General features: G+C 47.0%; 1 protein-coding gene across 4 annotated transcripts in view; it reads right to left on the minus strand.

Annotated features, from left to right (window-relative positions):
- GARNL3 (GTPase activating Rap/RanGAP domain like 3) overlaps positions 1 to 26,624 on the minus strand; it is a 122,661-nt gene that overhangs the window by 83,380 nt on the left and 12,657 nt on the right. For 2 of the 4 annotated variants that reach the window (XM_037491476.2, XM_054688776.1), the window contains exons 2-3: positions 25,894 to 26,064; positions 8,114 to 8,183 (exon numbers count right to left, since the gene is read on the minus strand). In XM_037491476.2, the coding sequence (XP_037347373.1) occupies positions 8,114 to 8,183; positions 25,894 to 26,036 (213 nt within the window). In that variant the 5' untranslated portion in view covers positions 26,037 to 26,064. Of the gene's footprint in view, positions 1 to 8,113; positions 8,184 to 25,889; positions 26,065 to 26,624 lie in introns of those variants that run through there. The other 2 variants (XM_054688778.1, XM_054688777.1) reach the window with 2 other exon arrangements.

Here is a 26,624-nt window from a genome sequence, read left to right on the forward strand (position 1 = left end):
AGTGCTCTAGTGATGGGGCTAGCAGGCTGGGTAGCTAGTAGGTTTGGTAGAGATTTGGGCCCCAGCTCCATACCACAAACATGAGGTTGGTGCTGAAGAAGGTCACCAAATAAGGGGTCAGGCGGGGCTAAGTCTCACTGTTCAAGTGCTGTTAAGCCTGGGAAGACAGGGTCTAGAACCACATTAGATGAGGCAGGGTAGGGGAGACTCAAGAGCTAACAGTTCTAGAAACCAGACTGCCATAAAGGGGGGTTCGGAGCAGAGGGTCTGCCATCAAAGAAAGCTTTTTTCTTTTTTGCTTATGCTTTTTTTTTTTTTTTTAAGATTAAAGCAACTTATTGCAATATATCTTACTTAAAGGATAAAATCAGACACAGAGCAAACTCAGTGCAAGGGGAAATTGGTGTGGAATATACACTGAAAAGAATCAGGTCAGCATGCATGTTCTAAAGCCCTGTCAGGTGTGTTAGAAGGCAGTCATAATGGCGTTCTGAGCTTCCTAAAGGCCAATGCCGAGGAAAGAGCCTGGGTGGCTGCAGGATTTCCACTTCCTAGCAGCTAATGACAAAAGCAGGAATTGCCTGTGACTTTTTTCTCAGGAAAAGCCTGTGACTATCTGGTCCTGAGGCACTTTCGTATAGGTCCTCATATGGATTTGCTGTGCGAATCCTCAAGAGCGAGTGGCACACATTCATCCAGGTTCACGGGCTCTTCCGCCCCGTCCATCGTGCCATCCAAGGCAGCATGCCAAGGCCCAGATCAGGACAAGCAAGCCCAGAGGGCCAAGAAAGGCAAGTCGAGAGCTTCTGGCCTTCTTGTGGCGGATTCGTTCTAGGAACTAAATGTCAGAGCATGCTCATCTCTGGCTAATTCTTATGAACATTCTCTTAAAAACCAAGCTTTGTTAAGAAAAGAGAGGTTGAAATTACAGGTTTGCACTAGATCTAAAGTAGGGCTACTCTGCTACTGACTAAGAGCAAAGGTGCTTGCTCTCCCCTCCAGGTCCTTAGAAGCAGTCTGTAAGCAGCAGGGCTGCCAGAGCACAGGGAGTCGGACAGTCTGGGCTGTGTGGCTCTGGGCTGAAATGTCACTTCCACCCTCGCTGCCTTGGAACCTCTCTGGAGAATCCATTCCATATCAACGTGATCAAATATATCTATTGTCCACTGTTGTTTGTGAGAATTAAATAAGTAAATGCACTTCAGTGACTGGTACATAGTAAGCAGTCAATAAATGTTGAAACTAATAATAATAATAATAATAATAATAATAATGAAACAACAATCATAAAATATTTCTGGTTTCACTCTACTGCATCAATAACTATATGATTGAATCTCAAAGTTCTACATCACAGAAAATGGTGGCAATAATTTTAAACTGGAGAAGGTCCAAAGGGAGCAATTACCAATCACTCACGAAGGCAGCAAAAACATCCAGAAAACACCCACAGCTGAGATCCTGTTTCTGACTAGTGAATGCTCCAAGACAAATGCTGTGCCTTGAGGTACCTAAATGAATAAAATGTCTTTATAAGACTTCGAACAAGCCAGTTTCATATTAGAGAATATTTTCCAAAATTAGGATTTTAGTTGTAGAGTGTAGAAGGCTTGATGTTTTGATGTTCCCGAAGGAAATATGTTGGAACCTTCACTTAACTCTCAATTTGGTAAGGCCATGTAGAAAGCAATTTCTCCTATAAAATGCCCAGAAAAACAAAAACGACTCAACACCGATAGAGAGCAAGCGTGCGCGGGGCTCGGGCGCTCGACCACAGCTGAATCATTCATCAGCCGTGGTTCGTCATCTTCCTGCACAGCCCCACAGGCATGATTCAAAGTTGTGCCTGAGTCAAAATACAAATTACTACACATCAGACTTCAAGAGTCCTCAGACAGTCACAGCCTCAAAGGTTCAAACCTGCAGAGGCCAACCAAGTGCATGGCAAACTGTTCTTTTGATGAACAGTGCAGCCAGATGTCTTTGAGGCCTCCCTGAGTTCATGACACAAATCCACACTACTGGCTGTGGAGGAGCATTTTTGCGTTTCTTTTCTGGACAGCGGGGAGCCTGCAGCTCATCCAAGTGCAGGTCTGAGTCACTAAGATACTGATGAAAAGGGAATGACCAAACCCATACCCTGTTCCAGCCTGACGTGACATAACCTGCAGATCGTGGCTTGCCCACAAATGCCAAGGTGCAGGGTTACAGGAGGGTGGGCCGCTGGGCCAGACAGGGGAGGGGTCTTTATTGTGCCCACAGCATTTATCATTCATAGCACATCAGTTTCTTAGCAGTTGAGGCAAAGGCCAAGGAAAAAAATCAATAAAAGCTACAAACAATCTCATGCTTTTCCTGACAGATTTCAATATAAAGTGATGAAGAATGGTCCTTGGTGTAATAGCAGAGCCTGACTTGCAATGCTGCCAGGAGAGGCCAGACTTTCAATTCATCAAGAAGAAAAATGGATACATTTTAGCTGGAATGCACTGCAAACTAATGAATTTAACTATATGGGGTGGGGAGAATCAAAGAGACTTGTTTTTCCTTTCCTTTATCGTGATGGGCTAAACTCTAATTTCACCAAATCGAACCATTCACTGTATCCATATTTACTAAGTAACTAATGCTAAACATTGTGCCTGCTACTAGGACTACGCTGGTAAATAAAAAGCTGTGACTCCTATTATAAGGGAGCTTATAATCTATATATATCCTTGTTGATGGGATTAAAAGAGTGCCAGAGATAATAGTCCACTAGCAGATGCTTTCAGTTTGCGTTTTTAAACCATTTAGTCTATTGAGGGCATGTTAGAGACATATATAGGGGTTCCTGCTCAGTGCATGCACCTCCCTTCCAGAGATAATCCTTTCGCTGAGCAATGAGTCTGGGAACCTGTGTTTATACCACATGGTCTCACTGCCTCGAACACAGAGGAACCAGTGTATCTGGAATCTGGAATTAGGACCCAAGAATGAACAGACTGTGGTGGGCAATGAAGCTGTGAGACCATGGAGGTTGGGGTTGGGGTGTATAGAAGGCCAATGGGTATATGAAAAAAACTGCCCATCAGCATTTTTAATAAAGGAGATGTAAGTCAAAACCATTGTGGGCTACCATCTCACACCTCATCAAAAGGACCTCCAGCAATGAGTGCTGGAGAAGCTACAGAGAAAGAAGAAGCCTGTTACTTTGTTGGCGGGAATGTAAGTTGGTTAAGCTATTTTGGAGAGTGTTCTGGACTTACATTAAAAAACTAAAAATGGAAATACCATATGATCCAGCAATCTTACTTTTGGGCATCTATCCAAAGAACACAAAATCATCAACTTGAAAAATTATATGCTCCACAATGTTTATTGCAGCATTTGCATTTGGAAGCAACCTAAGTGTCCCCTATGATAGAGGGCTGGATAAAAAAGATGTGGTTTACTGTATGCAAAAGAATACTATTCAGCTGTACGGAAAGATGAAATGGGAGAAGGTAGAAGAGGAAGGTAGAATAGAGTTAGGCAGGTTCTTGCAGGACTTTGTAAAATGTTTGGTTTCAAAGTGCAGTGAAAGATTTTAAGAAAGCAAAGACATTGTGTTGTCAAAATTTTAAAACATTACTCCACCATAATATCCGATGCCCAGACTCCATGGGATGTAAGAAAAAGCCCAGAAAGGAACCTTTGCACATGTGGTCAACCAACAAAGATGCCAAGATCATTCCATGGGGAAAGGACAGCCTTCAGCAAATGGTGCTGGGAAAACTGGATATCCAGGTGCAAAAGAATGGCGTTGAACCCTGACCTTATACCTACACAAAAATTAACTCAAAATGGATCAAAGACATAAGCATAAAAGCTACAATAATAAAACTCTTAGAAGAAAACATGAGAGATAATTTTCAAGACATTGGATTTGGTAATGACGTCTCAAATAGAACACTAAAAGCACAGGAAAACAGGTAATTGGGACTTCACGGAAATTAAAACCTTGGATCAAAGGACTTTGTCAGAAAGAGTAAAAAGACAGCCTACAATACAGGGGAAAATATTCGCAAATTGCTAAGGTGGTCATATCCAGAATATACAAAGAAATTCGACTACTCAACAACAAAGCAAAGGGCCCAAGTGAAAATGGACAAGGACTTGAATACCATATCTCCAAAGAAGATAGGAAAATGGCCAATAAACATGTAAAAAGATGCCAACATTCTTCATCACTACTGAAAGACAAATCAAAGCATCCGTGAGGTACTATTTCACACCTTCTAGGAGGGCTATTGAAACAAAGGAAAATAAGTGTTAGTAGGAATGCAGAGAAACTGGAACCCTTGTGCATTGCTGGTGGAAAAGTTAAAAGGTGCAGCCACTGTGGAAACAAGCCTGAAAGCTCCTCAAAAAGATAAAAGTAGAACCACCCTATGACCCAGCAATTCCCACTCCTAGTTAATAAACCCAAAAGAATTGAGAGCAGGGACAACAGAAGTGTCTATTGATAGATAAATGGAGAAATGAAATGTGGCCTATACACCTGAGGAATACTATTAAGCCCTAAAAAGGAATGAGACTTAGGTATGTGCTCTAACATGGATGAACCTTGAAAATACTAAGCTAAGGGAAATAAAGTGGATACAGAAGGACAATTATATCATTCTACTTCTATGAGGTTCCCAGAATAGGGAAATTCATAGAGAATAAAGGTTACCAGAGACTGGGCAGAGGGAAACTGGGGGGATTATTGTTTAACAGTTATACGCAGTTTCTGTTTGAGGTGATGAAAATGTCCTGAAGGATGAGGTGATGGCTGGGAAACAGTGTTAGGTACTCAAGGCCCGGAATTGTACATCCAAAAATAGTAAATATTATGTTGTGGATATTTTACTACAAAAAAAAAAATAAAGCATGGAAAAACTACCAAAACTGGGAAAACGGTCTAGAGAGAGGTCAGGGTGCAATTGGCCTGCAGAGAGAAGACATGCATGGAAGAGACATGCGGAGCAAAGCACAGCTGAGAAATCTAGGGAGCAGGGAGGAACGAGCACATAGGGGCGCGTCCTGCTCATCGTTTCTGTGAGATTCACCCACATCCTTCCAGTGAGTGACTATGTACAGTTGAGCAGCACTGGGTGCACCTCTGTTCCTTGCAACACAAGGACCCCCCCCCATGAAGATGGGGACCTCACAGCAGGGACCCAGCGAAGGCACACCCCCATCCCCAGAGATTAAAGTGTGAGCAGTTGGTCTCTAAACATACTATAGCTCCACAAGAGCAGAAAAACTGGGCTGCTCCCTGCTTTCCCCTCATGCTTGGCAGGGGGTCTGACACATGGGGAGGGGCCTCCAATACACAGTTATGTTATGAGGGCTGAGAAGTTCTTCCAGGAGCAGGTAAAATCCTGCACTTCCACATTCTCACCACATTTACACCCAATTTAAACCAAGAAGCTAACTAAACCCCTAAATTTGCTCTCTTTACTGATCTGAACGTCCTTGTTTAGCTCTTCACAAGGGCTTCCACATCATTTGCTCGAGGCCAGAAGTTCATGCTAAAATTTCCATCTTAGAGAATCCGGGGTGGCCCTCTACAACATCTGAGATCCAAGATGCCCACGATTTATTGGGTTTCCAGAAACATTTAGCAAACCAGATATAAGAAACATTAAATTCATTTTCAATGAACACAAACCACAAAACTTCTGAATTTAGTAATTGTTCAGAGGGGAGACAAAGTATCTCCTTCCTTAGAACACCAAAGTCAGAATTTCAAGAGCTCCTTTGAGAGCAAAAGTGCCTCATTCTGTTTCCCCAACCATCAACTGTGGGCATGTATCATTTCTAATACAGGAAAACTAGAAACAGCCTAATTTTATAAAAGGGGGGCGGGGGGACACTGTTACACAGATGTGGACTCTCACACACCAATTAAAACAATAACTCGAAGACTTTGGCAACAAGAAGACATCTATCAAACACAGGTAAATGAAAAATGAGGAATGCAAAGTGAGATCTAGCATTCGATGGCAACCACATGGAGATGACCTTTAGAGCTAAAAAGGCCGGAAGGCACCGGATGGAGATGCAAACAGTTGCTGCAAGGCGAAAGTTGTACTTGGAATGTCAAAATATATTAACCTTTGACTTTATAATATATTTAGAAGTCAATTATAACCTACCCCGCCCTCCTTCCCTCCCTCTCGCCTCCCCCAGAGAAGAAACATGAACAAGTGGACCATGAGCCCACTTCTCCATGAGCCTCCATGCCAGGCCAGGACAGCTGGCCCCTGCCTGGAGGGAGGGGGGTGTCTCAAAGGCGGGGTTTCTTCCATTGAGGTCCTGGGACCTGCCGCATCAACAGCGTCTGGAACTTGTTAGAAAAGCAAATTCCGGGTAGCCCAAGAACTGCTGATTGACACTCTGGCGCCAGGGGCCTGGCGGTGGGTTTACATGGACTCCAGCCGACTCAGGCCCCCAAGTAGGACAGCCACTGCTCTCAAGCCCGTCTGACAGCGTGATTCCCACACGTGTGCACGGGCTCATCCTTCACATCTATGTGGTCTCAGGCAATCACCTCTCTCGCGGTGTCTGAGGGCTTGGCGCTGCTTCTTAGATCCGGTTCAGAGCATCCAAGCTGGACCTTGCCGCCAGATTTCACCCTTACCGCGACAGGTGGTATCGCCCGCGCGTGGCGTCTCATTTACTCCTGCTCACCACCCTGTGAGGTAGGTGGTGTTAAAACCCCCATTCCATGGGTAGGAAGGCTGAGGCCAGAGAAGTCCAAGACCACACAACCAGTAAAGGAGGAAACAGGAATGAGCTCAGATCACAGGCTTGTGAGCACCACTGGGGTTCAGAGAGGTTCACAGAGAATCTGGGTGGTGGGGCCTCCACAACACGCAGGACAAGCTGACTCTGGATAGAATGGGTCACTCCCTCCCTTTTTCAACAGTGTATGTCTCACAAGACTGATCAATTCCCACCCTGAATTATAGTTACGCACACACTCATTTGGGAGAGGCGGTGGGCAGAGTTGGTGAGCTGTCACTGGGACTGGCGGACACCACAGGCACTGGCTGGGGCCAATCAATGTCTTTTATGTGACTAAATTCATTCTTTAGACAGGTATGCACCTTATCTGCCCAGTAGGAGGCCAGTAAGCTCCTTAAGAACAAGGGCGGAATCTTTTATTTTATATTTTCAGGAATACTCAGTCCTGGGCCAGGTACACAGTCAAGTCTGTAATATGTGCTTGAATTCAAGTTGGATGTTACTGGCACACAACTCTGGGATAAATTGTTTTGCTACTTATACACTACGAGAATGCAGCTTCTATTATTGGGGGTTATTCATATAATATAAAGAATCCAAGTAAATAATTTTTTTTGTAAATAGAAATAGCTAATTTAGTATTTCAATGATATTAAATAATAATCAAGAGGATTTTATGAGCATATCTTCCTATAAATTTGTTCAAATTTCCCTACAGTCAGGGGGAAAAATCACAATTCTGTCTTTAAAAACTGAGGCTATTACATGTCTTCATTATGCTTCATTTCAAATGAAAGAATACTATTTTTAAAAATCATAACATAAAAACCAATGTCTCTCACTAAAGAAAAAGGTTATCTTCATCCCAGATATCTATCATCTATTACAGTCATTTATCTAATCCAACCAAAATATTTTTAACAGAAAGAAAATATCTCATAAATATTGTCATTCCTATCACATATCTAGGAAATCAGAATATGTATTTCAATAATATTTAAACCTCAAAATCCAGAATTGTGAACTTTTGGGAACAAGATAATATAAAACCCAAATGCTAACTCTCTTACTTCATAAATTATTTTATTTAATTATAGACATCATTAACAGAGAAAAACACCAAGCCACAACATATTTTTAACAAACTGTAAGACACAGATTAAAAGTACGTAACAATGAAAACAAACAGAGATGCTCAGATTATCATAGCCTTTCGATTGTAATTTATTCCCATCCAGTCCTTATACCGTACCCACAAGTTCTAACGGCAAATGTAAAACAAAAGATCTGATGAGCTTGGCGACCCTCTCTACATCTAAATCAATGTACCACCACGGCACAGACAGTGTAAACTTACCAGCTCCACAGATCCATAATGTTTCCTACTGAAATCCCCACGTCTACAGCCTAGGTCTTCCGAGACAGAGCTGGAACAAAAATGCTTCATCAGTATAATACATAGCGATCTGGCCACAAACCTTCTGCAAAAATCGACTACCATTTGCAACCAGGGCTGCGAGGAGCAGGCTGGCCCCAGCTCCTCACTGCAGGGGAGCCTCCTCGCAATAGACACAGTTCTCAGCAGCCATGGCAGAGCCTGACTTTCCTGGAGCCCTCAGTAAAAAGAAAAACACCGCGTCATCCCTGGAAGTATAGGCAATGATCGAATTAAATATTTAGTCATTTGGAATCGATTGAAATTTCCATGGCTACTGGTGGTTTATAATTTCATTTCTGATAACCAAAGGGGATAGCAGCCCTTTGCAGTAAACTTGAGGCAAGGGACAAAGCTTGCATTACCTTTCATTTAAGAGAGCCTCTTTGTCCCAAATATTCACCATCAAAATAACCAGCATTATTGGATGCTCTATAGGAAAAACAAAACTTCAAATGGAAAGAAAGAAAAACTGCAAAATCCTGGTAAGTCCACACTCCCCCCCGGCCCACCCCCCAAGAATGGCAATCAAAAAAAAAAAAAAAAAAACACAAAAACCCAGGACTAACAAAATCTAAAAACCTAACATCCAAGTATATTTAGCTTTTTGCATAGCGGTAGCTAATACTTTCCCACCTCCTCCCTCCACCCCCCAAAAAGATTTAAATTAAAAAAATCACAGATGTTGTTGAAAAGCAATTAAAACAAGGGCAACATGGTTCTTGTATTTGCATCCTGTATGCATAATGACAACTCTAGAGACACGTCTTACCGACGGGCTAGTCTGCTCCGGACCCTGAGCCTGAGTAAGCATCGCAGATCTGCCGATACAAACCATTTTACCAAGTTTTTGTTCTCATATGTCATGCAAATAACTCAGATAACACATGGAAAATAAAATCACACAGGAATTGCATGTTTAAGGTCTCCAAAATATTTGGGCTCTACCATGCAAAGAAAGGTGCATTTAGTACCTTTTCATCCTTCCTTCCAAGGCAGGCTACGTTTTCTCAATGACAACCATCTTGGCACATCAAGAAAGAGCCCGAGCCCGCGGGCAGTGCCACAGAACTGGCTCTGCCAGGACACTCTTTGACGGGCCCCGGGAAAGACAGCCTGAGAAAAATGAGATTACAGAGCCTAATGGTATTCGGCTTCCACCATTTCACAGAGACGGCTGAATTAATCTTATGTGAGAAACTTAACCTTTTGTGATCCTCACTTCTTTAGCTGAAAAGGTGCAGCACATTAACAGATGCAGCTTGGCAGGGTGTCCAGATGTTACCCATGCTACCTTCCTGCCTCTGGTGACGGGGCTTTTGACCCAAAAACCTCTCAAAGCGAATGAACCCTGCCCTCCACGGCCTGTTCTGGTCTGTGTTCCATATGTCCTCCATGCCCACTTCTTCGCCTGTCTTGAAAACCCTCCTGGGGCACATTACCGTTGCCCCACACAGCAGTCTCCAGAGCTTTGTGATACCCTGAGTTATCGAGGGACAGTGGGGCCCAGCGAGAGTGTCCAAGCTCTAGGACAGAGATCGTGCACAGAGCATACACGCCAGGGCCAGGGATGGACCCCAGGCCTGTGTCTGCCCAGACCGCAGCCACTCAGGCCAATGGCCAATCATCAACAGCGGCAGCAGCTTCTGACTCCAAAGGCCAGGGACATGAAAAGAGCGAGGGTGCTGGACTCTGGGCCCTTCCCTGGGCTGCCCCTCGCACCACTGAGGGGGTCCTAAAACAGTGCCAGCCTCCAACTTTGCCGACAGCCAGAAACCAACACAGGAGAGATGACAACCCCGTGTCCTGGAGCAGCCACCCCCTTGGAAGCCTCCCGGAGGGAAACAACATCCTATGCAACAACCAGGAGCGATAGAAACAGAACATCTGCTATTGGCGCCCTTTCTCCCCTCTAATGACATTTTATCTAATGCACTGCGGAGAGGGTGAGCCTGCTAATGGCGGGAGCCAGGCTCAGCTCTACGGGTGCATATCTGGGGCTGCGGGAGCACGCAAACCCTCCCCAGGCTCTCTGACCCCCTGGCACCAGGCCCTGAGGATATGAGTGGGGGTCATCCAGAGCAGCTTTGTTCCCCAGGGCCTAGTGTCTGGCCCGTGCCTGGCACAGAGAGGACGCACAGTGGCTGTTGCATCGATGCAGGTATCTGCACATCCCTTGACTCTCATTAGCTACCGCCTGTGGCACCTGGAGCAGCTCGGTGGGCTGCCTGCTGACTGCCTCCTGGGTGAGAGGCTGGTCCCACGGTCCTAGCCCAGGAGGCAAATCCTGCTACCTGCTCACCAAAGCCGCTTCTCTTTCCCTCTGGCCTTGCCTCAGGACGATGGCCCGGGCCTCCCTGCACTCAGGGGCACCAGGTGCCTGCACTCTGGCCCAGAGAAGGTGGGCTGAGTGACCGGGACACTTTCAGAAACATCCAGTGGAAGGCACTCTCTTTCCTTCCTCATGGGCAGCAGGCTGAGATGGGGCAAACGGGGGCTCTGAATGATGCCAAACATCTGCATCAGAGCACGATGACAGCGAGAAGTAAACATGTAGCTGTGTTAATCACCTAGAACTTGGGTTCACCTGGTAAAGCCGCGGTGTTACCTGAGCTAACACGGAAATCAGTACCTTGCAGAGGTGCTGTCATGGCAACGACCTAAGCCACGTGGCCCTAGCTTTGTAGGTGGGTAGCAGCCAGTGAGGAAATGGCTCTCACAGGCTGGAAAGGCAGAGCTCTGCCTGGTAGAGGAGCAAAAACTCGGTAAGACTCACACCTGCAGTCATTTAGAAAGTGCCCCTGTACCTGCTGAGCCTGTGTCCCGAGCGAGGGACTGGTGCTTCCCAGACCAGTCAGCAGGCACTGCCTACAGGCTGCCCTGGGCAGGGACTGGGGAAGAGAGCAGCCCAGGCAAAACCGGATGGGCTTTAAGCAGAGATAAGAGGACAGAGAGGTCTAGAGACCAAGGGCCTCAGCGGTCTAAGAAATCATTCTGCTCTAGACTCCAGACAACAGAAGTTTAGAAGTGAGGTTGAAAAAATGGGGCCCTCTTCCATACCTCACCCAGAAGCATTTCTCATGAGTGACTCTCACTCTCTTTCTTCATCTACAGGCTGAAGGAGAAAGGCTCTGAGGACCCAGAGGACAGAAGCTGCAACGCGAAGGAGGTTTGGCCCCGAAATGCCCACACAGGTCATACCAAGGAAGTGCCACGGGGGTCAGCAGACTACGGCCCCACGGCCTCTTTTTGAAAAAATTTTATTGGAACACAGCCAGCCCTTTGCTTATAGAATGTCTGCCTGTTTTTCCATTCTGCCTTCGGAGTTCAGTACTTGCAACAGACCCCTGGAGGGCCCCCAAGCCCAAACTATTTAGTCCCTGGCCTTTGTAGGAAGTTTGCCAACCCGCAGACTGCTGTTGGTTGCAGGCCTACACATAAACTGTGACTCGTCTGCCAAAGAAAACACTGGATAGTGGTGTTTATCAGCTAGACGGGGTGTTCACCAGAATCCCTGGGTGCTTTCTGAAAATGCAGATTCCCTGGCCCCATTCCCAGAGCTGGTGATTCAGCATGTCTGCTCTTCACAAGCAGCCGCAGGCATTCTAAGGAGCTCCATAGACAACACTTAAAAAAGCACTGCTCTCCTAGATGACTCTGGAATCCTTAGGAAACCTGTTAGCCACTCTGGAGCACTTCAGTGAGGAAGGACCGGCCTTGACCAAAGTTTCCACGATGGGAGCAAGTGTGATTCCAGCCCCTAAGGGCACGTGTGTGGCAGGGGTGGGGGTTTCACCTCAGGTCCCTCGTGTATAAAATATGGTCCCCAGTACTGCCTACCTAACAGGGTCATAAAGAATAATTAAGAAAAGCCAATCAAAGTTTATCCTACCAAGAGTTAATCACATGAAAGCGATACTCAGTGGGTGTTAGCTAGCTATTATTATTGCTCTTATGAATAGTGTGAATTCTGTGTGAGGCCTGGCAAGGGGAGTTCTGCATACACGATTATTACCTTTTTAAAGAGTTTTAAATATCATTTTTTTCTTCCTGTAGCAAAAAAGGGGCCCTGGTGTCCAGGGACAGGCCCCTAAGGGCCGGGGCTCACGACTACACCCCAGCTCAGGACTCCTTGACAGCACAGCCTCACTAGAAAATACTTAACCCCAGGAAATACTTGTCCCCAGAACAGGGTCGGTGCAAAAATGAAGCAGAGTTCCTCACATGAGCCTCCCCCACCACCGCCCCACCCCTGCTCGAAATACAAAGCCTCTGTCTTAGTGAATTAATGCATGAGGGTGCTGGGTCAGGCTTGGCAGCATGGACAGAGCTGAGGACTTGCATGTTAAATCTCTAAGTATGACCTGGGTGGAGAACAGAGATGACCAGCTCTTCTCCACACAGAGCCTAGAAAAAATGCCTCTAGATACTTACACGTCACATTCCCAGGAAGCATGGTGCCCCCTCCCCCCAAGTCAAATTTATGGAAACTGAATAAGGGGAATGGAGCCAGGGGAAACTCAAGGGGCAGCCAAACTCAATGGGCTGCTCAACAGACCCAGACTTGAGTGATGACCCTCAAGTCAACCCTAATAACTGGTTGGACCCCACTCAACCAGCCTCAGTTATTTCCAGTCCTGAGGGTTAAGGTCAAGAGCAAGAATGGGGATTCTGCCTGGATCAGCAAGGAGAAATGGTGAGAAGCAATGGGCAGTTTTTCAGAAGCCTATAGAAGGTGAAGTTCAATGTCAACGGCTTCAGGACAATGCCTCAGACCCCGGATAAGCAGATAGTAATCAGATGAAAGGGAACAGCTTATTTGAGGGACAGAGAGGTATAAAATGTGCCAGACTACAAATGTGGCTTGAAGGGAGCCAAGGGCCTCCTCATGGCAGGCCCTGGAATAGCTTATCACACTTAAGGGACTAGTCTCTCCTGAAGACAGTGACACAGAAAGTCAGAATGTGATATGTTAATTTCTAACGATAAAATAAATGGAAGACTTTTGTCCTCTTTTGAAGGGCTTTCAGACCCCAGGGAGTAGGAAGTAAGCAGGAAGATTTCTAGAGTGCAAGGGTTCCCAGAAATCCAGCGCCTTGATTCTTATAAATCTGCAGACAGCTCCCTGCTCCCCTACTGTGCTTCTGGGGACAGTACTATGTGTTCCTTGTACCAGGATTTTCAGTTGCTGTCCCTCAGCAAGGTCCCCAGGCACAGAGCAGACAGACATGCTCGATTGGAATCTCGGCGCCATGGCTCACTAGCTTCGTGACCTCAGGCAAGCAACTCAGCCTCTCTGCGTCTGTATCCTCATCTGTAACCTGGCCCTGTAATGCTGTCTGTCTCCATGGGAGGACGGAAAGATCACCAGGGGCTTGGTGCAGCATTGGACACATAGTAGCCACTAAATAAAGGCCCCTCACTTCTACAGAGTACCTGGTTCATAGCAGGCCACTCAGTAAATATTTGTTGACTAAATGAGTCATGAATAAATGGTTACCTCTGCGGCTTCTCATACAATTAAACACACAACTACTATGTGACCCACTATACTGTTGGGCATTTATCCCAGAGAAATGAAAATGTATATTCATAAAAATCTCACACCCATGTCCCACTTTCTTCAAAATAGCCCCAAGCTGGAGAAGGCCCAGAAGCCCTGGCAGAGGCCGGCTATGCCAACAGTGGTCTGTCCACACGACCCCACACCACTTGGAAGGAACAGACTGGACGACTCTCCAGGGAATCATGCTGAGTGAAAAAGCCCGCCTAAAAGGTCACAAGTGGTATGCCTCCATTTATAGAACATTCTTGAAATGACAAAATTATGGAAGGAATAGGGAGGTGGGAGTGGTTATAAAAGCACCGCAAGAGGGGTCCTGAGAGATACAGCCGGCCTGTGTCTCGTCTGGGGTCGAGGAGGACGGCACCTCCACGGGGGAGAGAACCGGGATCCAGACAGCGTCTTGTCTCCTGGCCCTCCTGGCTGTGATGGAGAGGCTGCCCTGGAGCGACAGGGTGGCAGCGCTGGAGTCAGAGGTCTTTCTTACCATCACCTCTGGACCTACAATCCTCTCCAAATAAAAAGCTTAATAAGAAAAAAATTGTGTGTGAATTGAAATTTTTCCACTCCTTCCCATGAACAGTTACTGAGCACCTCTGAGGAAGGTACAAGGCGCTAGCCCTAAGATGCCTCCTAGAGCTTCTAGTGGGGCAGAGAAACAAGGATGAGGTACCTGGACCTCACAGGAAGGAAAGCACAGTGGCAGCGCCAGTGTGGCTCGGACACAGGCAGAACTCACAGGTGCTGAGGGGAGAGTGGGTGTGGTCCCACGTCTTCACCCCGCTCATGTCCTCTTAACTTCATTACTGTCACGTTTACCACCTGCCCTCGGTCTGGTCTGGCACCTGTCCTGCTCCATCAGCCACCTGACTTTGCTCCATTCCTTCAGTTTGCTGAGCTTCATCTCAGGATCTGGCCATGTTCTCTCCAAACTCCTTCTTCTTCCTGATCCACCTCCCACCCCAGACTAGAATCACAGAAAGGGTGTTTGAGTAACACCTGCCTCTCTCACTAGATAATAAGCTCAGTGGGTTTTGCTGAATGAGGAATGAATGAATGAAAGTCAATCAGCCCTTGGGGGCTGTCAGGAAAGTGCTTCAAATATCCGAGGTGAGTCATCACCCCCCAGGGCGTTCCTCCTGTATAGGAGGCTGGTGGCAGCTCAGGAGGGGGAGGCTAGCCAGAGCGGGTCGGTAGTGGTAGCTGGAGAGAGCACAGGGGCAAGCAAGCACACAGACCACTCCCTAACTTTCTCGGGGGTCCAGCCTGATGGACATACACACACAGTCACAATTCCACTGTCTGCTGTTGTCAGAAGTGAACTGTATGACACAGCACATTCATGACATTTGTTTTTAAGTCAGATATAAACATACTGTAGATGTTCCCAGAGGTTAATCTCAAAAGATTCCCTTCAGAGGTTAATATGACGCCAGCCACACAAGCCAAGAAAATGCTGGTGGTGCCATCACAACGAGCAAATCATGGCCTCTTTCACTAGACCTTGGCTCGTGAGCAGGCTTACACTTCCTGCAAGTGGTGCCCGGTGGCTGTCAATAAATAGGTGTTACCATTAAGTGCAACTGATCGCCACTATAACATTACAAGGCAGACTAGCCACAGATGTCAAACTCCTCCAGGTGTATACTTAAGATTCTTGCATTTTATTGCCTGGCAATGGTAACTCAATAAAAAAATCTTTTATAAAGCCATTCAGAGAATGTATAGACCCTAAACTTAAATAAATCCATATTTACAAACATAGAGAAATTATGAGCTTAAGTGTTGCCCAACATACACTTAGCCCTGTCTACCCCGCCACTAACTCGCTGCTTGCCTTTGGATAAGAAACATCCCCTTGATGGGTCTCAGTTCCTACAAGTGCAAGACGGGGTTTGGTTAATGGATTAATTCAACAATTACGGATAACCACGGTATACCTTCCTCATAGGGCTACTAGAGTTAGTGAGAAAATGCACGTGAAGACTTTAGCATGGCATCTAGACTGAGCACAGTAACTGTCTGAGTAGACAGAGGCTATGCTCCCATGCCTCTCATTATGTAGATGTGTTTGAGCAACAGAACCAAAAAAAAAGAGAGAGAGACAGAGAGAAGAAGAAGAAAGGAAGAAAGAAAAAGAATAAGTGTTTGTGGAAAGTAAGGACAAGTCAGAATTTTATGTAATCTAAAAATTTTCCCACTTTAAGAACATAGCTGCTGGGGAGGAAAACTTTTCCACTGCTCTCTTATATTCATTCCTGGGGCCTGCAAATTAAACTGACAAAAGCACACAAATTTTCTTTTTTAAGTTTATGTGCAGGGCCTCCTTGGTGGTGCAGCGGGTTGAGCGCAGTGCTGTGAAGCTGTCTGCAGCTTCTGCAGTGCAGGTTTGATTCCTGGCTGGCCAGGGAGAAACCCACACGGCGTGGCAGACCTCTCCCGTCATGCCCGCTGCTCCCCTCAGCAGTGTCTTCGGTCTGTCTGCCTGTTCTGTTCTCCGCTCTGTCTCTGGTGAATCCTCTCACCCTCCCACACCTCTGATCTGTACCCCAGTTCTTGTATAAATAAAAATATATCTTAAAAAAATAATAAGTTTATTTTTAAACACTCTTAAACAATGAGTGATAAATTGTGGGGAAGTGACCAGTCAAAAGAAAAGGGTTTTGGGCACCTATACATGGGAGAACTATGTATTTAGGAGGGTTTTTTAGTCAGATTTGTTTATACAGACTTCTCTGTCTCTTGTATAGATTGTTCTCTTCCCCTTGATATAGGGGAGGGGAGGGGACAGCTGTGCAAAAGGAAAAGTGTGCCTCTTTCAGCAGATGGGGGGAACGTGGAAAATTCCTCCTGTGTCTGTTTTTTGTTTGTTTGTTTTCAGTTGCTTCATCTCAAAATAATCTTTATGCCAGAGCGGGATGCTTTTATATTTGAAAAATCCTTGGTCTCAAATATAAAGGAAAATGCTTGTAGAACAGACAAGAATCTTACCCTGGGGCAACCCAGGAGAGGGGAAGGCTACTATTTTCCATGATCTCTGTGACGTATTTCAATTTTCTGGACCAATTCAAGGCCATTCCAGACCTATCTGTTCTCAGTGTTCCTTTCAGACTTCATAGTGGGAAAAAAAAGCTGCTTACTCTACTTTTAAAGTCCAACTATATTTTGGGGAGGTTTCCAAAGAGATGTACTTCCCTAAGCGCCTCTGACGCTAGGTCGTCTCCTATGGCTGTGACACCAAGGGTGAGAGAGAGTGTGCGTGAAGGGCACGTGTTCTTTAACGAAAGCCAAACAACAGATAATCCAACCGAGAGAGACACTAGAGGCAGTAGTACTTTCGCTAAGAATATTATTACTATAGGCCGCGAGAAGAAAACACTGACCTGCTTCTAAGACCAAAATGGGAGTTTTAAAAATGAGTGTTGGCTCAGGAGAATTTAGGGCAGGGCAGCAGCCTGAACTTTTGCCTCTTGAAAGTGCTGATTAAAAAGAGTACTATTATCTGTCACTATTTATAGCGTGTCCTCACACTGTTCTTACTGCACTTTGGAGAACAGGTGAGCACCAAAAATGGGTTGCTGGCCCTCGAGGACTGTAAAATTTGAAAGCATAGAAGACAGAGAGTCCATGGGGCACAACCCTAGTAATGGCGGCATCGCCTTGAGGGAGAGATGGCTTTTAGCAGCCATTCCTCCCGGGGCTTAGGGCTCTGCGGGGAGGCGGCTTCGTTCCCGGAAAGGGGCCAAGGTGTCCTGCCAGACAGACCATACTCCCCCCACTCAGAGCAGTGACACAGGTTGAACCCCACCTCCTGGAATGGGGGAGGTCCACGTTCCTCGTCTATTCAGGCCACGTCCTCCTCCGGGACCTCACTGCTCCTGTGCCTTCCAATATTACCTCTGCTCCCCAAAGCCAATGTCCAACTCAGATCTTTCCAGCTACCAAGTCAGACTTTCAATCACTGACACAGTTCCCTGGACACCCGAGGCAGCCCCCCCCCAAACCTAACATGGCCCCACATCCCACTCCAGCCCCTCTGTTAGCAGAACTGCCTTCTCCATGACCGAGCTCGGTCTTCTCACAGCTCTCACCTTCTCTCACAGACGACATCTAGTCAGCCCCAGGCCCTGGTTCTGCTCCCTGCAGTGCTGCGTGGGGAGGCTGTGTGCTGTATCTCCGTATTTTGCATTTCCTCCCTTGAAGAGATAACATTCCCTTGGTTCAAAACTCACTTATCCAGATGGCTGTTCAGGGAAAGTCTCCCTGCTCCTGGCCCATCAGCCCCCATTTTCTCTCCCTACAGGGGAGCTGCATTGCCTATTGTGTAACTCCAGAGAGGCCACGCACATTACAAAGAAAGAGAAACATATATTCCCTCTCCCCCCTTTTTTACATAACTGGTAGCATCCTGTTCCCAATTCTACTCTTTGTTTTGATATTTTTTCATTTACTGTTATCTCAGTGACCTTTCCACATTACTGCCCAAAAGCTCCTGTGTTCTTCCCCCTGACCACTCAGTGTGTCCGCTGAGTAGCTGCACCAACCCCCTGGGGAGGTGGCTCTCCATCTTCTGTGGCTGGTAGTGCCACTGCAGAGGCCACTGGGCCCCTGGTGCTTTGCCTGTGACCAGATCCACAAGGTCTTCCAGCTCCTTGCCCCTCTCTCCCCTCCATCTTCACGTTCTCTGCCCTAGCTCAGACCTTCACTGCTGCAGAAGACTTCCCAGGGGATCTCTGACCTGTGACCCTTCACTTACACCCGTGAATATGCAGTGAGCATTCTGCGAAAACAGCAAGGACAAGAGAAAAAAGCAAATAAAACCAAAGCCCCTCTAACCAACCCTCACATCCGTGCCTGGCTTACACTGTGCGAGCTTTGCAGGTTTATCATTAAGTCAAATGGCTTCTTTCTGAATTTGAAGTCAGTTGAGAATTAGGGAGAGTCAGGCAAGGGAAAGCCAAATGCCTTTGTCTCGGTCAGCTTTTCGCCGCGGGGTCAGAGTCCAGTAACTCCCACTTCCCCGGAGTCAGACCCTGGGACAACCTCCTGTGGCAGTGTGGCCAGCGCGGAAGTGGCCTTGGGGATTGTTAGCTCAAGATCTGACAGAAGAGAAAGAGGCAAAGGGGCCTCCACGCCTGTTTCCAGAAGATCCAGCTGTTTCCCTGTTATAGGACAAGGAGAGGGGCAGCCCAAACCCCCGCAAACCTGCCTATTTTAAATGGGTTCTGCCATCCGCCGCATCAACACAAAACATGAGACTTTAATGAAAAAAAACTTTAATAAAACTAGGAAACAATATAGAAAAGACAAAGAGTCTAGTTTCTAAATAAAACACCCAAAGTGACCCGTCCCCTCGTGGGTAAAACTCCATCCAAATGGGACTGGCCCAGAGCAAGGCCCCAAAGCCTGCCACAAGTCTAAAGCATCTTCCAGTGGGGACCCACAAAAAAGGGTCACAAACAACCGAACAAGCCCGAAAGAAAAAGAACAAAATCAACATTAAAATAAAAACTGCCATTGTCACCTCCCCACGGGTCTCACCCACATCTGTGTCACCCCGTCCACAACCAAAAGACAAGCGCAATTTCTTCACGTGTCTCTAGGCTCCATGCGCCTCCTCCAGGTCTCCTGGCTCCATCCTGCTTCCTTCCTCAGTCTCTTCTGCAGCTTCTCCTCTTCCTGTTCAGCTCCACCCTCCCTTGGGTGGGGCAGGGAACCTCCCCCTTTCCTGGGACCACCCTGTTACATCCCCACTTGGAAACAGAAGAGGAAACAACACACCAATGCTGTGGGCAGCCAGGTCCCAAAGGAGAGTGCGGGGGAGGGGATGGGGCTGAGGACAGGTTGGGGGGCACCCCGGCTCCTTCATGGGGGGGGGCAGGGAACACACGCCCCGCGATGAACTGCAGCCTGCCTCCCAGCAGCGGTCTTAAAGCCCAGCAGCCCTACTCTCAGGAGCAAACGAGGTCTTTCAAGAGTTCTGGAAGTTACTTTTTTTTGAATTTCTAAATACAAATTTGCCTAATATTTGCATAATGTCTTGATGACACACTCCTTCAAATGCACGACAGCTTTCCTCAAAAGATCAAAACGCAAACCATGGCTAATTCAGCCCGGTGAGGAAATGAAGTCTCATTTATATTTTTAGAGAACCCCAACTCTCTGGTAGCACATTGTAAGTAATCACAGGGAGTGTTGATAATAAAAAAGAATTAGCAGATAATTCAGAGAGGATGAAAAACTTTCAAGATATTCTCACCACCCCCTTCCTAGCTGACATCTTTTTTTTTTTTTTTTAGTAAATCAATATTCTTTTTTTAAAAAATTATTTCTTACATCACTGTTCATTTTTAAACAATACTTGGTTCCCCCCACCCCCTCAGGTGGAGTCCCCATAGAGTTTCCTTCCCCAGTGCACCCGTCTGGCTGACATCCTTTTAAGCTGTAACTGCCCTGGATCTTTCTAACGGTGCTCCTTTGTTTCTGGCATGGAGCTAAAACCTCTCTGGAGAAACGTCACCTCACAAGGGGTCAGCAGTAGCCCGGAAACAAGGCTGTCACTCAGGAAAGCAGGAGTGCGGGGCTTCCCTGCTGCCTTCTGCCCTCCTGTCCCAGCTGAAACTGCATCTCAAAGGTGCTCCCAGGCCCTGCTAATCAGCAATTTCAGTTGCTGATTGAGATTTTTGAACTTTCTGTTGCATTCAATCCTTAAGCCAGATTCCTGAGCAAGCCTCCTCACCCCCCAAAAGGAATTCTAATTAAGTAGGTTTCATGAGCCCTAATTTTGAAAGAACTTCCTAAGTTACTTTTGTGCCCACTCACAGACCATTCCCCTTCTGCTCGAAACTCTCCCCACCTGGCAGACAAGAGCATTCAAACTCCACGGCCACACCTTTTCTTCTCCAAGGCTGTTCTGCTCACGGGACAAAAAACAAACAAACAAATAAACAAACAAACAAAAAAACCCAAATGCTTTCCCCTCTTCCCTGGGATGAGACGTTCCTCCACAGAACAGGAAGGGACACGTGACCACACTGACGACTAGAATCTTCCCACAGGGCTTTTCTCACTGATGGGGAAGTTTTCCTCTCAAGCTGCAGAGCTGTAAGAATGTACCCCAGGCTGCCTGAGATCACACCGCCTCTGCATGGCACAAAGCCATGTACAGTAGGAGAAATGAGGCCAACAGATAGAGGAGCAGGGCTCCGGGATGGAGGTGGTGGGAGCAGGGGCAGAAGGAGTGACCGCACGGCACTGGAGTCCTCGGGTGAGGCCTTCCTGCAGGCGGATCTGCCCTTTCTTTGGTTTGGTGACGTGAACCTACATCTTCTCTTTCGTGGCCCAAGCTAATGTGAATTGGGTTTGGCAACCAATAAGCTCCTTCCTAGTCCACATCTTCATTGGCTTTCTGGCCTCCTCACTGGACACATCTGTGAAGTGACCTTCTGTAAAGCAGAGTTCAAACCATCAATTGCCTGTCTCCCAGTCTCCTCAGGATTAAGTACATGTTTCACAGTAGTTTCCCCAATTTAACTTTCCAGATCTTCCATGACTTCACCACCCAAGAGGCGAACCAGGAAGTGGCCATCTAGAATATCCTCCTGCCTGGCTCTCTGCCTAGTCAAATCTACTCAAGAAAAAGAAGTGAAGAAAGGGAAGGTTCTACACCTTTTTCGAGGCCCATTTCATGTACTTCTCTTTAGGAAGGCTTTCTTAAGCATCTCCTTCCCCTGAAGATGTACTCATACCCGCTTCAGTCCTGATGGCATTTATCTGGTGATCTTTGTCTGAGTCTAGTTAGAATTTTGGGCCGTCAAATTAACTGTAAGACCAATTAAGTTTGCCCAAGTCCAAATTTTTTTTTTAAAGATTTATTTATTTATACAAGAACTGGGGTACAGGCCAGATGTATGGGAGGGTGAGAGAATTCACCAGAGACAGAGCAGGGATCAGAACAGGCAGATGGATGGAAGACACTGCTGAGGGGAGCAGGGGACAAGGCAGGAGAGGTCTGCCTCGCCATGTGGGAATCTCCCTGGCCAGCCAGGAATCGAACCAGCACTGCAGAGACTGCGGACAGCTTCACAGCATTGCACTCAACCCGCTGCTCCACCAGGGAGGCCCCAAGTCCAAATTCTAAGGCTCATGTCCCACTCCACCAGCCACACATTTACCAGGTTCACTTAACCCTTCTTCTTAAATAGTTCTTAAGTCAATTCCATTGCTCCTGCTATTCATCACAACTCTTAATATCCCCTGCCCAGTCACTCAAACAGGTCTCTGTCCCTCCAGCCTTACCCTACTACAATCTAGCTGCCCACTGACACCTATTAGCTTTCCAATATGCAAATCTGATCATGCTATGGCCCAGCCCACAGAGTCAAGACCTCACCTCTTTGCAGGGCGGTTAAACCTGCACTCCCCAATGCCTTGTGTTCTGTCTACCTTCCCAGGTTCACTGCCTGCCCACCCCTCCCCAAGCAGCACCAGGCAAACCTGAATATTCATGGTTCTTTTAACATCCAGAGTATTTTAATGTTGCTGGCCTTTGAATATGGTCCCCTCTGTCTGCAAAGGCCTCCCCTACCTGTGCCTGGTTAAGTTAAATCCTTCAAGTATCCCCTCCACTGAGAAATTCTGGACTGCCCTAGGTAATGGCACTTTTATAAGCGCCCCTGCCACCATGTCTGGACTGATGCTTCCTTTCCACTCCCAGTGTCAAGAACCAGGCCCAGCACAGCATGCAAGTGCTCAGTAAAAAGTAAATTGTTCAATAGACACCAGAGCCTTGACAGGCCAAGAGCAGGTATTTATGTTAGCATGTACCTAGCAAAGGTCCAGCTCTTGCTTGGTAAACTTTACTGCTGTCCAGCGCTGTTATATTCTTCACTCGACAGTATCCTGTAGACAGTGACATTCCATAGACACTGCTCGTGACTGCTTAGTTAGGAGGAGGGCTCTGGGGCTAGACAGACCTAGGCTCCGATGGCAGCTCTCTTACTTATAAGCTTGTGCATCCTGACAAGTATCTTAACCCCCTGAACCTCAGCTTCCTTATCTGTAAAATGGGACTAACAGTAGCTACCTGATTGTGTGTGTGTGTGTGTGTGTGTGTGCGTGAAGACTAAATGAGAAAACACATTTAGGATGTTTGTAGAAGTGGCCTGTATACGCTGGTTATCAATAAATATTTGCTGAATGACTGAGTTTGAATGAGTGGCCCCCAGAATAGGAGGGGTTCTTTTTAGCTTCTTTTGCAGAGAACCCAACAATACTCCCTGGTGGAATCAGTTTCAAGTCTGGCCTTCAGGAGGTCCCCCAGTTGCCCTGTCTTCGCAGCTGCTTAGTCACCGAAATCCCATACCACCCCTACTCGGATTGTTCTCCAACAGGGCGCGGGAGGGCCACCTTGGACAGCTCCCGCTGCGCCCCATTGGCTCCCCCGCAGTCCTGCCCGCCCCTTTGATGCGTCACCCGCGCGGTGCATCGTGGGGCTTGTAGTCTAAAAGAAGAGGCCTTTAACTCCACCTGGAGGGGAAGGGCCATAGGCTAGGCTAGGCTCCCCGGTGTTCAACCAGAAGCTTCTGGGTTGGGTAGCTTGTGCACAAATTCCCTCTGCTAATGAATAACCGAGGAAAGAAGAGTGAACCCGCTTCCTTTCTAGACGAAGCCTGGCTGCCCTGCCTCCCTAGCAGCACGCTGAGGCTGCGCTTCACCAGAGGACCCCGACAAACAGGGGCATGTAGCTCATTTCATTACTAGTCACCGAAATGTTCAGTTTCATTTCAAAGGGATAGTCAATTCTCCTGTTTTCATAAATGAACCTATGGAAAGCATGGAAAGCCAACAGTGCCTCCAGACTTTCCACAAAGAATGGGCTATGGAACTAGCAATCAAATTTTTTTCTAAACCATGGAGCCGTTTATATTTCAAATTGCAATACTCCTAAGATGATAAAAGCTGCCAGTGGCTCCCCATGCCAGAGATATAAAGTTCAGACCGCCCCAGCCAGCATGTAAGAGCTTTGTGACTATTATATTTGGTTAGTTTTTTTTTTTTTTAAGATTTTTATTTATTTATTTATACAAGCACTGGGTACAGTTCAGAAGCGCGGGAGGGTGAGAGAATTCACCAAAGCCAGAGCGGGGAATAGAACAGGCAGACTGATGAAATACACTGCTGAGGGGAGCAGCGGGCGCGGCAAGAGAGGTCTGTCGTGCCATGTGGGACCCTCGCCGGCAGCTGGGGATCAAACCGGTGCTGCAGAGGCTGCAGGCAGCTTCACAGCCCAGCGCTCAACCGCTGTGCCACCAGGGGAGGCCCTATTTGGTTAGTTTTTTAAAGCAGCTTTCTCAACACTGGCTACTCTTGAGAATGGCCCAGGGAGCTGTTTTTATCAATATATATTTTTAAAGTTTATTTATTCATGCATACAAGAAATGAGGCACAGGCCAGAGGTGCGAGAGGGTGAGAGGATTCACCAGAGACAGAGAGGGGAACAGAACAGGCAGACTGACTGAAATACATTGCTGAGGGGAGCAGTGGGCAAGTCAGGAGAGACCTGCTGCACCATGTGGGTATCTCCCCCGCTGGTCTGGATCAAACCCACGCCACAGAGGCTGCAGACAGCTCCACAGCGCTGTGCTCAATCACCTGTGCCACCAGGGAGGCCTGTTTTTATCAATATTTTACCAGTATTATTCAGTATCTTGGAGGGATGGTACGGGCTTCCTATATGTTTGTCAAGCTCCAAATGATTCGTCTGTTTATAAAGATGGGGTTGAGAACCTCTGGTTTAATGTCTATCTACTACTGTGGCTCTGCAGTTTCCTCTGTTCAAGGTGGCCTTCTCCCTGCTCCTGCCTGCCTGAGCTCAGCTGCTATCCCCTGTCCTCTCTGTCTTCCTGGACTCACTGACTCCCACACAGCTCTGCAGTTCCTTGCTTACTTGTCTGTCTCCCTGTATAGGTGTGAACTTCTTGAAGGGAAGCGCCCTCAAGAGTTCTCTTTTGGGCCTCCCCTGGTGGCTCAGTGGTTGAGCGCTGGGCTGCGAAGCTGCCTGCAGCCTCTGCAGCGCCGGTTCGATCCCTGGCCGCCGGTGAGGGTCCCACATGGCATGACAGACCTCTCCTGCCATGCCTGCTGCTCCCCTCAGCAGTGTACTTCGTCAGTCTGCCTGTTCTGTTCCCCGCTCTGACTCTCGTGAATTCTCTCATCCTCCCGTGCTTCTGACTATACCCAGTGCTTGTATAAATAAATAAATAAATCTAAAAAAAAAAAAAAAAAAAGAGTTCTCTTTCATCCCCTCCAGAACCACTATATCAATTTCGGGCACAAGTTGTTTTTAATCCTCATGGGTGATTCTGACTGAAGCCCCTAGCTGGGTATTAGCTTCATAAAAGCACTGGATCTATAGTAAGCCCCCGAAGGTATTTGTTGCTTTCAATTGATGAAGCATCTTACTTTATTTTTTTAAACTCGATCACATTGTCATACCCGGCTGCTTGATTCCCCTGAGTGCTAAGCACCCCTGTCTGTGGTATCCTCTTCATTCATCCAACAAACATTATTGAACCACATAACAAAGCCATGGTGATTCAGGAGTGAACAGGAAATTGTACTCACCCCCCTATGGGGCCTCCAGTCTATTAATACAGTGCTATAGTACCATTACTAGTCGAAATTCTTCTGAACAATAATGAGAATTTCCCCCCTTCTACCCACCATTTGATATTCAAGGGCAAGGGCAATGTCTTGTTCTTTTATATGTCCAGTAGGTTGCTGGCACATAGAAGACAGTCTGTAAATGTTTACTGAATCAAGATACAACTGTTTGTATCTTTTTGGGTAATTATTTGATTAATGGTTGTCTGTCTCATGAGCTGTAAATCCCCTGAAGACAGGAACTGAAATCTGCTCAGGAACTGCCTGAGAGAGGGTGTGGTCCAGAGAGGGTCACATGAATACTAACGACAAAAGACCTGAATAAGACATCATTAAGAATAGAAGTGAAATCTCCCAGTCAAACACTCACTCCCTTCTCCTGCTGTATTCTCCCCCCAAAAGATAACAAGTATTTTCTTCCTGAGCATTAAGTTAAACATGAGCCAAACAGACAGTGCTTCATTTACTTACTTACAGGTTGACCTGGGACTCTACTTCAGGGTCTTTTGTTGGCCACGTCTGGAGGGGCTGGATGCCAAAGGAGAGAGACGACTTTGCTTTCCATAGCAGGGTTTGCGCCATCTGACTCCCCCCGGACCCCTTCGTCAGCGGATCCATCAGTGGGCCTGGAGGCTGGAGTGCTGTACTGAAGCAGAAGGAGTTGGAAAAGGCACTGAGAACAGGGAAGAATGGCAGGCCACTAACTAGCTGATCCTGGTACTCCTCCCCGAGGCTGGCCCCTTAGTAAGTATGGAAGGGGGACCCCAAGGCATCCCCCAGACCCAGGTGCCCCAAGACTACACCACAACCCTATCACACAGAGCAAGACCACGGTGAGCACTATAGAGAAGAAGGTATTTCAACTCCGGAAACCAATCAAACCCTATCGCCCTCCTCGGCAGTAAGTGAAGGGTCTAAGGTAAATGACTGGCTTTTCAGCAATCACAAACATATTCAACAAGGCAGTGCTTTTTTTAGAACACTACTGAAGAAAAACTAGTGGCTGGACCTCACGACCATCACTGTGTTAGTCCAGGAGTGCTTGGTTTTTCTCTGAATTCCCAACTCAAATACCCAAGAAGAGTCACAACAGGGGCTCTGCGGGCCATAGCACTGGAAAGAAAAAGGACCAAAGGCAGATTTGAGGACTACTGTGTTGGGTACGTGAACACTTGTCAACTGAATAAAGGAACTGCTTGCGGGAAT

This window comes from Talpa occidentalis, unplaced genomic scaffold, assembly GCF_014898055.3.
Source record: "Talpa occidentalis isolate TD23 unplaced genomic scaffold, MPIMG_talOcc4v2.1 talOcc4.7, whole genome shotgun sequence".
NCBI classification, from domain to species: Eukaryota; Metazoa; Chordata; class Mammalia; order Eulipotyphla; family Talpidae; genus Talpa; species Talpa occidentalis.